At 36.4% G+C, this 17106-nt stretch overlaps 2 protein-coding genes across 6 annotated transcripts in view; both read right to left on the bottom strand.

The window, feature by feature from the left end:
• Nucleotides 1-686: 686 nt before the first annotated feature.
• grk1b (G protein-coupled receptor kinase 1 b) lies at nucleotides 687-4320 on the bottom strand. Its single transcript, XM_068716561.1, has 7 exons — nucleotides 3562-4320; nucleotides 2620-2747; nucleotides 2172-2329; nucleotides 1685-1768; nucleotides 1394-1518; nucleotides 1056-1257; nucleotides 687-970 (listed from the first exon to the last, which is right to left on the bottom strand). Exons 1-7 carry the CDS (start codon nucleotides 4252-4254, stop codon nucleotides 687-689), a joined length of 1674 nt encoding a protein of 557 aa, XP_068572662.1. The 5' UTR covers nucleotides 4255-4320.
• A 9771-nt stretch (nucleotides 4321-14091) lies between these two features.
• Nucleotides 14092-17106, bottom strand: part of LOC137876539 (cytoplasmic polyadenylation element-binding protein 4-like) — a 28070-nt gene continuing 25055 nt past the window's right edge. For all 5 annotated transcript variants that reach the window (XM_068716189.1, XM_068716186.1, XM_068716191.1 and 2 more), the window contains one exon: nucleotides 14092-15482. In XM_068716189.1, coding sequence (XP_068572290.1) covers nucleotides 15255-15482 — 228 coding nt within the window. In that variant the 3' untranslated portion in view covers nucleotides 14092-15254. The remainder of the gene's footprint in view (nucleotides 15483-17106) is intronic.

The raw sequence follows: 17106 nt of genomic DNA, 5'->3' as shown, positions 1-17106 counted from the left end.
ACATCATATGCTAATGAAGATATTTAGAAACAATAAAATATTTGTATAAAATACAAAAGAAAGAAACACATATGTGTCAGATCCTTGATGCTTTATTCAAGAGGCGTAATTAGCATTGAATTTGTATTTTTATTCTCTCTTGTATTCTCTTTATTTGTGGACAGCCTCATATAAACAGCAAAGCCATGAAAAGGAGAAAGAACACACATGTTGTGTTTACAATATTTGATTGACTGCTTTTTCTACCATAATAATAACTATTTGTTATATAATAAATAGATAATTACATAATGTTATAATGTCAATACTTTCTTCCGAAAAATATATAAACATTGTATATAGTTTCTATACAAAATAACTTATATTCAATTTGTCTGTAATTACTTAACAAAAATATTGACATATGTGGTATGGCATTATTTTTGCAACCATATTTACATTTTATATTACATATATTATTACACCATACAGTTATAATACATGTTTACCATGCTTCCACTTTTACTTCAACACTATAAATATTACAATATAGGTACATGATGATAGTGATATTTAAATACGCAAATAGTTCATGAATTCATTACAACAATGACAGACAGACTAGAATTAAGTGGCACCAAATGAGAACAAACTCCAAATGTGTTTAGTAAGAAATTCTTCCCTTTGCTCTCTCCATCTGTTTCTGCTCAAAGCAGCACACATCCTCCACCTTTGGCTTCCACGTAGTTTGGATCAAGATCATTTGGTAGCTTGCCGTTCTCTCCCCAGATATTCATCTCTCCAAACACACCTGTCTCGATCATCTCATCCTGCCAAGGAATCGGGACATTGCCAGAAGAAAAGTCATTGTAGAACTCTGTGTCCTTGGTATCCAGGACCACACCTTTGATTGAGCTGAAGGCGCCCACATCACCAATATTTTTGGCATAGACCATCTTAGGATCGGGGACAAATGGTGGAGGTAGCATACCTATAGATTGAACACAGAAGAAACAAATTCAATACCTATTATTTTTGTAATTTGGTTGAACCATCTATATCCAAAGTCTCTGTACCTGCTTCCAGACGGCCCCAGTTAATCTCTTTAAAGAATGGCTGATTCTTGAGTTCTTCACACTCATTATTTTTGAACCTGAGGCGTTTTGATGGATCCTTTTGCATCAGACCTTCACAAAAATCCTTGCATGCTTTGCTGAAGTTTGGTGTATATGAAACTGGATCGTTCAAGATTCTGCGAGCTACCTCGTCATTCTCAACCTGAAGAAAGAGACCATTATATATATGTATGATTTGGCATCGGAGAAGATGATTTGGACAAGAGCAAACAGGTGAATTGAGGATATCATTTTCCATAAAAGTCACCCAATGTGTCTGTTCTACACATGTTTAGTACCTTCTCTCCTCGTACTCTAAAGGGCCCTTTAGCGGCAATCATCTCAAAAATGGTGACTCCCAGCGTAAAATAGTCCACCGAGTAGTCATACTGCTTCTTCTCCAGCAGCTCAGGAGCCATGAAACCTATATTTATGGACAACATGATTTCACACACAATAGACTGCTGAGAGAAACATGCTCTTCATGGAAGTACAGGTTTTTTTTCACAGTAATATTGACATGGATGGGCCATGTCAATATTACTGGGCCTTTGTTTAACTTAATATTAATATGTTGGATTTTTACTTACCTGGAGTTCCTGCATATCCAGTAGTTGTGTCTTGTCCTGGTGGAAGTTCAACAGCCAGACCCAAATCTGACAGGCGGACATGTCCTGAGTGAAAAGGCTTTGATTACAACAGTGGCATGTGGCTATTAAATAGACAACCAATATGTCAAAAACAAGTCATAGTATAGTATGTTTTAAAAAGTCATAAAAAAGTCTTTAATAAAGTCATAGTATGGTATGTGTAAAAAAAACACTTACTATAGTATGTCAAAAAAAGTAATACAAAAGTCATAATATATTATGTCTTAATAAAGTCATATTATAGTATGTCATAAAAAAATCAGAGTTTAGTAAGTCATAAAAAAGTCATTGTATAGTATGTGATAAAAAGTAATAAAAATGTCATAAAAAAAAGTAATGTAATGTGAAAAAGTGAGAATATAGTATGTCGTAAAAAAAGTCGTAGGATGGTATTTCATGAAATGGCGATGAAGATTTAATGGCTCACCTGCATCATCCAGCAGTATGTTCTCTGGTTTCAGGTCTCTGTAGATGATCCTGTGCTGGTGAAGGTGCTCCAGCCCACAGATGACCTGAGCTGTATAGAAACATGTTCTCTTCTCATCAAAACCAGGATTCTTTTCATCTACATCATACATATGAAACCTGTAAGAGAGGGCGGTATGTTATAGGATTTTCTGAAGCCTCTGTGAAATCAAGAAGTATTGAAGAGGCAAGTGAAGGTACACAATACTCTTTTAGTTATTCTCTGACTTAAAGCATGGTGCCCCTGAGGGCTGCACGTCAGTTTATATAATTTAGGCTGATTAGTGGAGATGAAAGGAGGGAAACGCTGTCCCCATGTTAAGTACAGAAACCAGTATGTAGCATGTGATTTAGAGGCATAGTGCTTAGGTCAGTGTGAGTGTATATAAAGCTGTATTCATATAGAGCACCTGAGGTCTCCACCATTCATGATGGTCATGACGAGGCAGAGGTCATTCTTGGTCTGGAAGGCGTAAGCCAGCGTCACAATAAAGCGGCTGTGAACTTTTGCGAGGATACGCTTCTCCACAATTGCTCCCTAAACACAAATCAAACATCAGAACATGATCAATCCAACAAAAGCAATAATTAACAATGTCAACTAATAGGAATATTTAAAGGCCCGATACACTTACTGTCCAGCCACACAGGTATTTTGCTGGATTACACCTCCCCTGATGTCTTAACATGTCACTTAATGTCATTGTATTTTAAATGCTGGCTTGGGTTGGCCAACCATGTGCCATGTGCAGGTTTTCATTCCAACCAGTTACCTCAGCAGGTGATTTCAGCAGATGACTTATTCAGCTTTACTTGAAACAAAGCTAATCAGGTGTCTTTAGTTTTAGTTTAACAGGATTAACTAATTAACTAGTAGTTACACCTGTGCTTCTCTTTATTTAACAGGTCAAAATGTCTGTTGTGTCTATTGTGGCTTACTGACAGACCCAAAGGGAACAGAGACAAAACTGCCCTTAGTTACATCTGTGCTATGAGAAATTGTCTACTCTCATTAGTACATCAAGCATCAGCAGGTCTAATCAGCATTAACTGAAAAAACTGTTTGAGTAGACTTTAACAGACCGGGTGGACTTACTTAAAGATCTTTTTTAGAAGAATTAGGCTCAAGTGTTTACTGTCTTTGAGCCACTTTGTGAGGTCTTAAAGAGACTCACAAGCTTCTTTGCATTGAGCCTTTTTTTTGTAAAACTAAACCTCTGCACTCACTCTTATTTCCTGCTGTAGTTCAGTATGAGGTTGCTAGTAGAATGATTTCGCTTTGTGTTGTAACTATTTTCATACACACAAAACATGGTTATAGGTGGGACATAGATGCCTCATCATTGCTTTACCTCGTAGCCATTGCGTTTCTTCAGCCTCTTTTTCTCCAGTTTCTTGTTGGCGTACATTTTGCCCGTTGCCTTAGCCTGACAAGCAAACACTTCCCCAAAACCTCCTTTACCCAGGACCCTGAAGTCCATGAACCAGTTCTCATCAAAAGGCTGGCTCTCCACCCATTTGAACTGAACAAAACGCAGAAAGAACATGCTGTTCTTGAAGGAATCTGTAGCCGTCTTCTCCAGGTGTTTGAGAAGCTGCTGCTCGCTCTCTTTAAACAGGTCACCACGGGCGTTCTTGAAGTCTTCAACAACTCGAGCGACGGCCTTCTCTTCCAAGAAGCTGCAAAAACTCTTTGAAGCTGACTTATAGTATTTATTGACATTCTTTTGAGCCTTCTGCACTCTCTCAGTTTCTTGACATATGGTGTAGTCTTCGATGTCTTTCCACAACTCGACAGCATTTTTATGGGTTGTGTCACTCTCCAGAAACTGTTGGAACAGGCGCTTGCCGATGGGCTGTTTGACACACATGCTGTCAAAAGTGGTGTCTACAGATGTTTTCATGTGTTCACAATCTCTGATGTGTGGGAGCTTCACCCTGGCACGCATCTTCTTGTCACGCATGGATGCTGCTGCTGCTCCTTCCCCACGAGCTGAAACGTAGGCAGAGTTTGCCACCACTGTCTCCAAACCACCGATGTCCATGGCTGCGCCTTTGTCTGGCACACACAAATCCAGGAAAGAAGTTAATGAGAGTGCTGAAAAATGCCTTTTCAATCATTATGATCCTGGCGACTCAGGAAAACAGCAGAGTCTTGACATTTTGAATACACAAAAAAGGGATTTTTGATTAAATCTGCTATCATATTCTATTCTTGATGTTGCTATACTCTGAATTTACTTTATCTGTCTTGTACAGTTAAAAGCTTTTTTGTCTTGTTTCCTTTATATTGACTTCAATAGTACCAACACCATGTTATAATCTTATTCAATTTTCATATTATCATTAAAATGCTTTTTGTACAACATGACATAAGAAGAGGCACTGATTGTTTTGTTTTTTTCTTAGTTAAATATAACGTTAAAGTATTATAATGTATGGGTTTAGTCATCAATAGCGAACGTATTCCATGAGTTACTTTGTTTGATCATGTATTGTTTTTGTATACTAATTTTCCCAGTGTCTATCCACCTACTGCTCAAGAGTATACTAACAATAACAATTTTTCCAGGTAAGAGGAAATTGAAGTTGGAGAAGAATTGATGTTGTGATATGCTGCACCCTGCTGTTTGAAAGACACATTTCACAGAAGAGGGCTTTCTATTTCAGATGCAACAGACAGGCCAGGAAATGAAGCTTTGCTTGCGTCTTGCTTGTGCATGAGATCACGCAATCCAAGGGATTTGGGGTGCTTTGAGGTAAGGGAGCATTAGCTCGTGCTTAGTAGCCCAAGGACTTTCACTTCCTCAGCCTGGTTCATCTCTGTCTTTTCCATTCTGCAGATTACCTCCCTGATGTTGTAATGTGAACTCGAGAGTGCATTTACCATGCTGCATAAATACCACAAACAGAAGAAATGTGTATAGCTTGGCATTTGTTGCACAGTTAGAGGAATTCTCATTAGATTTCTTCCTGTATTATTGAACGCTGGTGCAAAACAGTAATTCAAGAAAGGAGTTTTTGCTTGTTAATCCAGAGAGACTGAACCAAGAGCATTCATCATGGATCATAGATGTTTTAGATTGTTCAAAAGATAACATCCGCAATTATACATTATTTTAGCTCTGTTAATATCTTACTGCATACTGGGCCCTTCATGTGCTGTGCAATATGTGGAAAAATAAATCTCCCTGCAACAAAATGGGACAAGAAATGTGAAGTGGGTCATAAGATCACTGTGTTAAGTCTTTCTGGGTGTATATTTCGTGTATAAGCTGCTCTACTTTGACCTGGTACATGTAGTACCAAAAGTGATACTGTTGGCTGTGGTGCTTTCCTGACTCTAATCCAATGAAGGCTGACTGCTGATACCAGGGATTATACAATGCAATGCAGATAATTGGCATCCTTGTTAATTAACCTACTTTTTTAGACGTGTTTCTAAATGTTTTTAAACAGGTGGAAGACTTAACAGAAGTGAGGACCTTATCACGTATACAATGTTATTGTTGGTCCGTGTAAAAGTATGTAAATATTACCGACAATCTTTAGTTTAAGTATCACTAGTAAAAGTACTTATTGTGCAAGTGTGATGTTTTTGGATTATTATTACTGCTATACAGTCATATCAAACCATAACAATGACTTTGCATTTGGAGGGAAAGAGAAGTATAGCTATGCTCTTCACGTAAATGTATTATTGTTGTATTAAATCAGGCTTTATAGTCCAAGAGGTTTTTAAATAGTTATTTAGTTTCAGATGAAGGACAATTTTCTCAACCTATAAAAGAACACGTCATCAGAAAAATTAAAAATCCCCAAATTTTGAAATACATGGATATCACTGAAGTAAGAAACATTTTAATCTCAAAAGTAGCTAGTAACTAAAGCTGTCAGACGAATATAGGGGAGTAAAAAGTATAATATGCCTTTGAAATGAAGTGGAGTATAAGTATAAAGTTGCATAAAATGGAAATACCGAAGTAAAGTACAAGAACCTCAAATTTGTACTACAATACTTGAGTAAATATCCTTAGTGATATTCCAACACTGATTAGGATTTAGAAAATAGCACATTTTGCCCAAATTCAGTTGATGTCAGGGTTTAGTTTTTAAATTGTTTAATTATGAAATATAATTGATCATAAAAAAATCTTGAATGTGTAGTATTTTTTGGCAAAACCAATTAATAATGCCATAACAATAAAAATGTTATTTAAGAAAGACAGTATTTTACATCATGGTTACACATTTCATACTGATATAGCAGCACTCACCGGATACTTTTTTGCAGTAGCAGAGTAAAAAAAAATTAAATCCAGCTGGGTAGCATTCAACATATATTTTCCTTCTTCCTCTTATCTTTCATCAACCAGAACAAATAGAAATCATCTCTGCCCTGTTGGATCCTGAACACATTTCCTTTTCTTTCACATCTCTGACCATTCTTTTCTCGCCCTCGTTCCTACAGTGTGGTGTGTTGAAAAGGTTGGCGCATCAGGTCGAGGTTTACTCTGCACCTGAAATCCTACTTGGTTGTTCATTAGCTGGTCAGGATTACACCCTGACATTATTGGAGGGAGCAACACGGCAGAAGCTATTAGTGTAACTCAGCAGCAGGAGTGATTACTGATAAGGTGCTAAATCAGTATGGGCATTACTCAACTGTTAAAAAAAGAGTTCATGCTTGGTTTTAAGGATTTTATATAAAAAAAAGGGCAAAAATACAAACCACGACCCTTAATTAATGCTATTCTTGATTGATAAATGTCCTATTTTCCTTGTCCAATCTATGTTTTCAATCATACCTATGAGGAAAAATTAAGGCTGAGATACATAGCAAAGTAAAATCAACACATTTTGATTTTTGCCACACAATCTGATGAGTGACAGTTTGTCACAGACGCAGACTGCAGATTGTAAGTGGATTGTTGCCTGTAGGTATCTAAGAGCACAACAATGCTGCAAGTCTTTACATAATATTTGCATAATACTCTAAGACTGTATGAGATTCACTGTATGAGAACGTACTGTTTCTATTCATTGTAGATGCTGCATGTGAATCCAGAGCTTTACAAAAGTATTCAAACATGCTTGAGCAGGTGAGAGAGAAATTATGTGGTAATTTTTCAGGTACAAGGATTTAGGGTGGTTAAGTAAAAAGAGAAGAGGGATTAAGATCATGCAGCTAAAGCAGACAAAGACCACGTCAAACAGCAGAGAAACTACAGAGCACCTGTTTAAGATTAAATTATAGTAATAAATAGTCATTCATGATTAGAAACACAAAGCTGCTTGCAATAATGTAGCTGCTGAAAGTAGGCCATTCAATTATAAGAAAGGGGCAGCAATGCACATAAACTGGTGAGTGTCCTTGAGCAAGACACTTAACCCCAAAATTGCTCCCGTAGCTGCGTCTACGGTGTGTAGATAGATACTGAATTGTAAGTCGCTTTGGATAAAAGCGTCTGCTAAATGACCGTAATGTAATGTAATGTAAGGTTTAAGCAGCTGCTAAATCACACTGTGTTTGCAGATTAACATATAATGAGACAACTTCCAGTTTCAATTAGTATAATACCAAAAAGTATACTTTTATATAGCAAATCCTACATTATTAGAAGGCAAAAATATTGTTTAGGGTTTTGGATTTTGTATTAAAGTTTAGCATTTTGTGTAAATGTGAGAATTTAGCAACTCCCTTTGGCTCTTTGCATGAAAATTTTGGCACATTGAAACTTCGTTGTGTGAACTTAGGCAAAGCAATCGTAAAACACGGTAAAAAGTGTTGATGTGTGTAGATTCTCAAAAGTTAAAGAAATAATGATGTTGTGAAGGTAATCTGGAAAGAGATAAGGTATTTTTTGTTAAAATAGAAACATGATTTTATTAAAAATCCTGTACATTATGTACACACCTACATAAGGCATTTTCAATTAAGCTATACAGAGAAAAGCATCTCAAAATTAAACTCTGGTGTAGATAAATAACTCTCTTCAGCCTTTTTCTATTAAACATATTCTACATTTTACATTTAAAAGCTACTAAGAAAAATAACAGTTTACAATCTGACCTGCATTAACATTTTGGGAAGAAAACAGGTTGAAGTAAAGTAAGACAATACAAAACAAATAGGTGGATCAATAGCAGAAACACTTAACCCAAAACATAAAATGTAATTCTATTTAGGTCAGTTGAAACCCACTTCCTGTCCTGTGCTTCAGGCTGAGGCGATGACACGGCGGTACTAAAGACAGTGAGCACAAATCCTATTTAAACGGGAGTAGAGGTGAAACAGATTTTACGTTCATGTCTAATCTAGCTCAGTGACGAAGAACAAACCCACGGATGCGTGAAAAAGAACGATATGCCACTGTTCTCCCACAGACAATAATGTCTAATTGAGAGGGTCATGAAAAAAAGTTATAAAAAGTCATAGTATAGTAGATCATAAAAAAAGCGTTTAGAAGTCTTTGTACAGTATGCCATAAAAAGTCAGAAAAATTCATGGAATAGTATGCCAAAAAATGTCTTCACAAAAGTCATTGCATAGTATGTCATGAAAAACATCATAAAAGGTCATAGGATAGTATGCCGAAAAAAGGCATAATAATATCATAATATAATATATCGGAAATAATTAAAAAAAAGTCATAGTGTAGTATTTTGAAAAAAGTTATTAATAACTCATACTATAGTAAATCGAAAAAAGTCACTAAAAAGTCATAGTATGTTAAAAAAAGCCAGGTTCGAAACCATCTTGAACCATTTCTTCAAAACTTCTGTCAAAGTCATAAAACATTCATAGTACAGTATGTGGTAAAAGTAATAAAACAGTCATAGTAAAGAAATCATAGTATTGTCATAAAAAATCAAACAGTCGTATGTCAAAAAAAGATATAGTATGGTTTGTTGAAAAAAGTCATAGTATAGCGTGTCAAAAAAGTCATAAAATGCCATAAAAGTCGGTACAGTAAGTTGAAAAAAGTAATAAAACAGTCATAGTAAGTCATGTTAAAAGAGTAATGTCGTGTTTTGACAAAAGCCTGAAAAAGTCACACTATAGCATATTAAAAAAAAGTCTTTGTATAGTTGGTCGAAGAAAGTCTTAAAGTCATAGACTCAATAAAAAGTCTGAAAAAACTCATTGTATAGTATGTTGAAAAAACTAATAAAAAGTAATCGTATAGTATGTCTAATAAATTCATAATATATCATAGTATAGTTTGTCAAAAAAAGTCATATGGCATGTCAAAAAAATGAATAAAAGTCATAGTAAAACATATTGAAAAAAAGTCATAGTATGTCAAAAAAATTCGGAAAAAGTCATAAAGTATGTCACAAAATGTCAGAAAACGTCATTTCAAAATGTCTACAAAAACATCTTAGTATAGTATGTAGAAAAAAAGAAAAACATATCATTTTAATATGACATACAGTCATAACAATTTCATAGAATAGTGTCGAAAAGTATAGTATAGTGTGCCATAAAAATTGCTAAAACTTAAAACTTGACCACCCTAACAAGTGTCTGTTGGGTTAGGAATGACAACTTGTGTCATTGCATACTTTAAACTCCTTGTGTCTGAAAACTTGCATTTCCGCATTAGCTAGGCAGTTTAAACACCCAGGTGGAAGGAAACTGCGCGTAACATTATCAAGCAGCAGTAATTAGGTCGATTAGTGAGCATGCTAAAGGTTTTCCTTTTCAATAATAAACTAGACAGAATCCACTATGCGCCTCCGCAATGATTACATTCAGACAAACTTTAGCATACAATCTTTTTGGACAAATTACATATATAAAACAAGATAATTTGCTTAATTGATTCATCAACGTTAATACCTTTTATGACCCCACAGACACCCTGGCTAAAGGAGATGTATTGAACATTCTGAACATTAATATAGCAGCAAACAACCATTAGCTATTTAAAGATATAGTGGAGTAATGTCTATTAGAGCAGAGAATGAAGTCAGTCTAATACTTTTAATCAGAGCTTCACCTTGCTTTGCTTACTTAGTCCGGCTGGGCTTTTAGTGCATGTTCGTGCATGAGAGCGTGCCCTACTGGCTAGCTCACAGCTGCCGATGGCGTTGCAGCGTCGTCTTAGAAATCTAGCCCCCGTCCTTCGAATCCCCCTCAGGTAAACACCGTTAGCTCTGTCAGCACAGTTAGAGCTGTTGAACACGGCTCGCCGTCGTCGTGTTGAGAGGCAATCCAAATGCTCCCAATTCACGTATCTTGCACCTTTAGAGATTAACATCACAATACAAAAATCTTATTTTTTTTAATGACTCAGTAGTTCCCCTCATATTGCTACAGTGATGTAGAAGTGTACTCCAGGGTGTGGTCAGTACACCATGACGTCACTGCTGGGTGTGGTCAGAGGTATTAGGCAGTGAAGTACCACCTTTAAGCTTGTCGCTCAGTTACTGTTTGGACTGACAGCGCATGAATACATATTTTACTAGATGCAGAGCCAAACTGTGATTACAACACAGACAGATGTGACAAAATATTGTAGGGTTGTCTAGCGAGACTATCCCAAAACAGCTTTAAATGTCCAAGACTTAATAAAAATAAGCACACCAGGCACATATTTTCATCACAGTTAAGATTTATTTCATTCAACATTTCACATTACAAATATTTAAAAATTATGCATACTGTTATAAATAGTTGGCTGCAAACAATTAAATAACATTAGATTTTTCTTTTTCGTTTCACTAGCACTTCTACAGACCAACTCCTAGAAATATGGACATATCCGTATTACATAACTTAATTAGAAAGGAAAATACAAAAATAGGAACTTATAAAGTGAAATGACAATAAAAATTAAGGTGATATCTTAAGTAAAAAAATGCTATTAATAAATACAACAACCTTCCCATACACAGTTAAAAACTATTGAAATCTTGCCATTAAGTAACATCATTAACAGACAAATATTTAAATATTTATTTTCCTTCAGAAAATGTGAACCATATATTGTGGAGCACAATATAGCAATTAGTAAAAACTAGACACTTTAACATATTAAAAGCTTCACCTCAAAAATATAACAAAAATCTGATCAAAATTATAAAAATCAATTATACATTCCAATTAAAAATATACCAATAAACAGCTAAATACATTGTTGACCTAATAATTACAATGCAATCAATCACAGTAGCTTAAAATAAACAAAATAAGCAAATGAGCACAATACCTTTAATGTTTTAAAAATAACTTCAATTATTTATATTAGTACAAATAGTTTGATTTCTTTTCTTTTTTACAAACACCAGCATGAAAAGGATTACAATAACAGTAGAAAATGACTGTGAAAAACATATTAACATCTTCTTTAATTAAATGTCTGCAATTAAAAATGGCATTAAAGAATTACATTGCAAAGAGTCTTTATCTGGAAAAAGGTTCAAAAGAAGTATTGCACATAACAACTTGAAGTTAACTTGCAACATTTACCACATTCAAGTCTTTAAGCTCCCCTTCCTCCAGATAGGTCTATATAAGATCACCTCGACAGACAGTGGGAATGAGTTCTCAAGTCTTTTTAAAACAGTGTTTCTATAAAAGGATGCTCAAAGTCCTGCACTGCCAAATCGATTAAAAGTTATGTTTCTGTCTTGTTTTCTCGTCTTATCTCTGTCATGTGCATCCTGCAGAAGTCTGCAAATGGGGAAGCGAGGAGATCAACACGTGGGGAGGGGAGGGGAGAGGGGGGGTGAGGTGAGAGCGGGTTTGGGGTGTCCTTAACAACTTAATAGTTGAGAAACATTTGGTGCACACCACAACAATTAATTTTAATAGCTAATTCATGTACTTGTCATTTTCTCTTTTTTTTGTCATGCATGCTAAGGATTACAATAGGTGCTAGTTGGCAAGTTCAAGAATATATATATATATACTTTTTTTGAAATATTAAAATATCTAAACACCAAACATCCATTCTTGTGATACGAGATTCAGCATTAAGCATGAACCAAATTTTGCATTCTCCTTATAATAAGTTATACTCCATCTATGGAGAGGAAACCAAGACAGAAGTTACCATTTTCCAACTAGTATAGCCATGTTTAGAGACATTAACATCAATTTCAAATTACACCTGTTTTTTGTATTTTTTATTATTCTCGCCATGCTGTTATTGACCAGATTGACTGGAAATATCTAGTGTACGAAAAGCTAAGACCAAGAGAGCAATACACTTTGGTCTCTCCTCTGCAGATCTGAAGCCGCATCAACAGAATTGCGCACTTAGTTGTAAAGTTTCCTCAGCACTGAAATGTATAAAAAGCATAATTGAAAATAATATATATTGAAATCACCCAACTTTTTTTTTTCTTAAAATGAACATTTCCATATATGCAGATCTCTCAGTAACAAAAGTACAAAAGCTACCTTTCACAATGTGAAAAATTGAGGTATTGCAAAAAGGAGTTTCCCCATTTGTGAAAAATGTGCCTAAAATGACTGTTGGAAAAAGAAAAAATATTTAGAAAAGTAGTGCATAATAAATGTTTATATGTGCATGACAAAATAATTTAGCTAGAAAACACTGTACCAAAAATCAGCAGGCCATGTATAAAATAATTTTTTTTTTCATCTCATTTAACAGCAAATTCTTCACAAAGTGTTTTAACTTCTAAAATGCTCACCCACCACACCCACAAAACTAATGTCCAGGGTGCAAAACTGGTGCAACAACGCCGATATGAGGATACGTTACTCACTAGTGTGTATAATCAAGTTTCTGTACTAACTCCCTGACATATTTAAATGCTCGGCTAGTAGGTTACCACTGAGTGACTTAAAACGTCAAACAAATGTAAGGATTAGTTAGTTACTTTTGCTGTGTGAATGTGCACTTTATGTTAAACTTTCCACAGACCTATTTGAGATAAAAAGAACTGTGCCTACCAGCGTGCACCTTCATTTTGAGCTATGAGGCCTGTGTGTGTGTGTGTGTGTGTGTGTGTGTGTGTGTGTGTGTGTGTGTGTGTGTGTGTGTGTGTGTGTGTGTGTCTACAAGCCCTGTTGTTTTTCCAGTGGTGTTCTAATGTGTTTTGACTGCACTGTCAAATATACATATATAAATATATTATGTTCAAGGCCAATCTTTGGTTTGCTGGGCTTGACAGTTGAGCAAAACTGGGTAGACGTGACAGAATTTTAAAAATATATATGAGAAAACATCCTTAAAGAAATGAGAAGGAAAATAAGAATAAAAGACCTAAATAAGAAATGAGCTACAGTATGACCCACTACTGCACAGCCATCTTTGGTTCCCAAAAAACCACTGGGTACAAGCGACTGTTATCAAGAGCAAACTGCATGTGGGTCACAAGTGTGGAGTAGTAGAGCACACTGCAGAGACTATCTTCATTTATGCTTCAAAAACACTGGATGCTGAGTTGGATTAGCTTAGCAGGAGAAAGGATAAAGGGTTCGCCGAAAGGGCAGACCACTCCGTGACTCAAACGTGTGCTGACGATTGGGAAATCAGACAGACTTTAATTGCTTCTTTCATTAAATGTAGCTGACTCTCAGATGCAAAGTAGAACTTTTTCATTAAAGACCGGGGAGAATTGCACAAAAGCATTTAAAGAAAAGAAAAAACTAACAAAAGGACAGGCATTTCCTGTTTGGTGGTAGCCCCGTAGAAACTGCAATGAAAAGGTGGCCACTTGCCCCGCCTTCTCTCTAGGAGTTACCATAACTGCAGACCTGAAAGATCCAGATCCAAACCCAACAGACACAGAAAGCAGGGTTTGATCCATGAGGCCAGCCCCTTTGTTAGCTGCTAGCTTAGCAGCAGAGGCCGCAGGCAGGGGGGAGGAGGGGGGGGAGGGGGAGGGGGGGGGGGGGGGGGAGAGGGCTGGATTTATCTCTTTACCAGTAGGCCTGTCTGTCTCTCCTGTAGCCAACCTATGCCGTACATTCCCCTAATACACTGTACGATGCTCTGCTCTGTCCCTAGCACAACCCTGGGTTTGATTATAAAAATAAGGAGGTGATGAAGCAAGCGAGTACAAAACGGTGCCAGTCACATCACACTCTGCCTGTTGCATCACTTCCCTTTGATTATAGTTCTAAGGAAAGGAGAACACAAGCAGGTAATAATGTTTTCTTTCTTTTTTTCCTTTCTTTTTAACTGTATTCGGCACATTAGCAGCTGAGTTTGAGGTATTAGTTTTTGCATGTCAAAATGGAGATCAAAACCCAAATATGTGTTGCTAAAATTTCGTTTGCAAGTTTCAAGTAACATCAAAATATTTGTATGACGTTGGAAATCATAAAAAGAAAGGTTCAAACATTTTGATATGGGAGAGAAAAGAATCCATTTCGTTCTGCAGTGGGCCCTCTCTGTTGAAGTTAATTCAAGATTCCGCTTTGGTTAACTACTAAGGGTCTCATTTACTGTCTCTGCACTCTGTAGAATTGGAAATAAGTGCACTCTTCTTTAGCAACACCTTTTTCAAGTCACATTTGTTCTGGAGCCTCTTGTACCAATAGAGAACTTAATCACACCTCTCAGAAATAAAAAGCCTCTGGAGACTCGGTACACAGTAAAAAGCAATAGCTCTGTAACAAAACAAGTCAATCAAAATGTCAAATGAAGTGTATTGTTTTGGGGCATCTTGTATCAAAATTAAAATCAAATACATCGTTTAGAAAAAAAAGAGCCAATTGAACAGCAGAGTACCATATCAAACCTCAAACTTTCCTATATATGTATTTTTTTGAGAACTAATAAAATATTAAAAAAAAAAATCAAACGCATAAATAAAATTATGTTACACATATTTTTTCCTTTGCTGGACATATTTGGATATAATTCCAGTTTTTCTTTTCTATCTTCAAAATATAGATATATATTAACTTAAAAAAAAAATTAGGAAAAAAGGTTCAGTGAAATTGGAACAAAAAGGAACCAGCAACAGAAAAGTGCATTTATTTGTACAATGATTTGCGACTCCTGCACTACCTGCCCTCCTGCTCCCCTGTTGCCTCTCCCTCTCTGTCGTCCGCTCAGTTCCAGCGGAAGGAGATGTGACGGGGCCGGTCGCCTCCTTCCTTCACCAGGGGTTTGTGAAACTCTCGGCCGGCGCGCGAGTGGATGGCCGCCCAGCAGTACTCGCAGTAGTACTGCAGACAGGTGACATTGGCGCAGAAGAACGGTGCAAACTTCCCGCCGCAGCGAGTTCCCTGGCACTCATCGCACAGCTGGTCATCCAGCACGTATGGCTTCACTTCCACCTGCAACCAGAGGAGGGAAGAATTGGGATTCAGTGATGGTATTTCTCTTGTCTGTATGCCAGATGTTTTCCAGCAAACTTGTGGGAAATGAAACAAATGGAAGGTAAAAAATTCATGTGAAAACTTATCGTTCGTTTCGAAAATGTAACAAGTATACTACTGGTATTATTCAGAAAAGCGTTTAGATTTCCAATGAAACATTTTTTCATTAGCAACAGCCAATGTATTTAGCTTCAGTAATAAGATCTTTTGGCCATGAGAAAGCAGCATAATATTCCAGTATTTCATACCATGATGTTACCTCTTCAATAGATATTTGTCGGATTTCTGTTCACGTTATCTTGTTCACTCACCTCTATTGTGCAAATGTGAATAATATTTGAATAATTACAAATTCATTGGCTGCAGACAATAGCGGGTAAGTCACTGCCTTAGCTCGAAAGCGTAACCGCATCACACAAATGTAAACTGTGTGTTTGACTGTGAAGTCAACCTTCAACGTGCCTTTTGGACCGTTTGTTGCAGAACAGAAGTAGTTGACTTGAACAAACCAGCAAGTGATCAACGTTTAATGTTGCTGCAGTGGTGTCAGAAAATAATGTTCTGTTCCTGTTATTTTACTTCCCTCTTTAACTGTGAACAAGGCATTGCTATAAATAAGCATGGATGCTCATCAAGCAAACCCTGTACTGTAGAGAGAAAGGTGTTAATAACTGTGTCATTTATTTGATTATTTATCATGCAACCTTGAAAGTGAATATCTGTGTTGGGGCGATGACTCTGTAGAAGCAGCAGTTAAAAATATCACTACTTTTTAATCATCAAAATACTTTCTTGAGATACTATCAATCCTTTTACACATTTTAAGGATTGAACCCTGGGAGCACAGAGCTGTTTTTAGATTATAACAAGGAGACACTAGAGGGCAGTATTACAAAAGATGACACGATGAAAGCCTCAGGAGAATCACCAGGCCATGACTGATTCCCCATAGAATACTACAAAAGATTTAACCAAAACTGATAAAAAACCTGTTTGCAATTTTTAATTATGCCATAGAAACAGGTGGACTCCCAGAATCATTTGAACAGGCACTGATTATTATTCATTCAGATCATCAATAGCCAATGAAAGACGATTTTTCAATATAATCCAAATCTGACCTAAACCAACGTGTTGCGGTGTTGCTCGACGTGGAAAAGGCATTTGAGCGCGTCCAGTGGAAATAAATGTTTGAGACAAAAAGAATGAACATAGAGCTCAAATTCACGCATTTGGTCAAATTGCTCTATAGGCACCCTTCTGCACAAATACAAACTAAAAAGGACACCTCGGTCCTATTTGTTCTATCACGCAGCACTATGCAGGGCTGTTGTCTCTCTATTATTCGCTGTTGAGCCGCTGGCCATTCATGGTATATTTAGTGACTGCGTCCATACTTTATTTCTTAATGCGGACGATATATTGGAAATCTTCACAAGTCCAGACGAATCTATCCAGACTCTGATGGATACACCGACAGAATATGGTGAGATTTCAGGCTACAAGGTTAACAAAAATATGAATGCTATTTCATGGGTTCTTGAACAGTTGTTTAGATTAGTATCAGGAGCTAATCACATGC

This window comes from Cebidichthys violaceus, unplaced genomic scaffold, assembly GCF_023349555.1.
Source record: "Cebidichthys violaceus isolate CVI_PGR_0920_01 unplaced genomic scaffold, fCebVio1.0.p SCAF_20, whole genome shotgun sequence".
Taxonomy (NCBI): domain Eukaryota; kingdom Metazoa; phylum Chordata; class Actinopteri; order Perciformes; family Stichaeidae; genus Cebidichthys; species Cebidichthys violaceus.
This window is presented reverse-complemented; position numbering and strand designations above follow the sequence as displayed.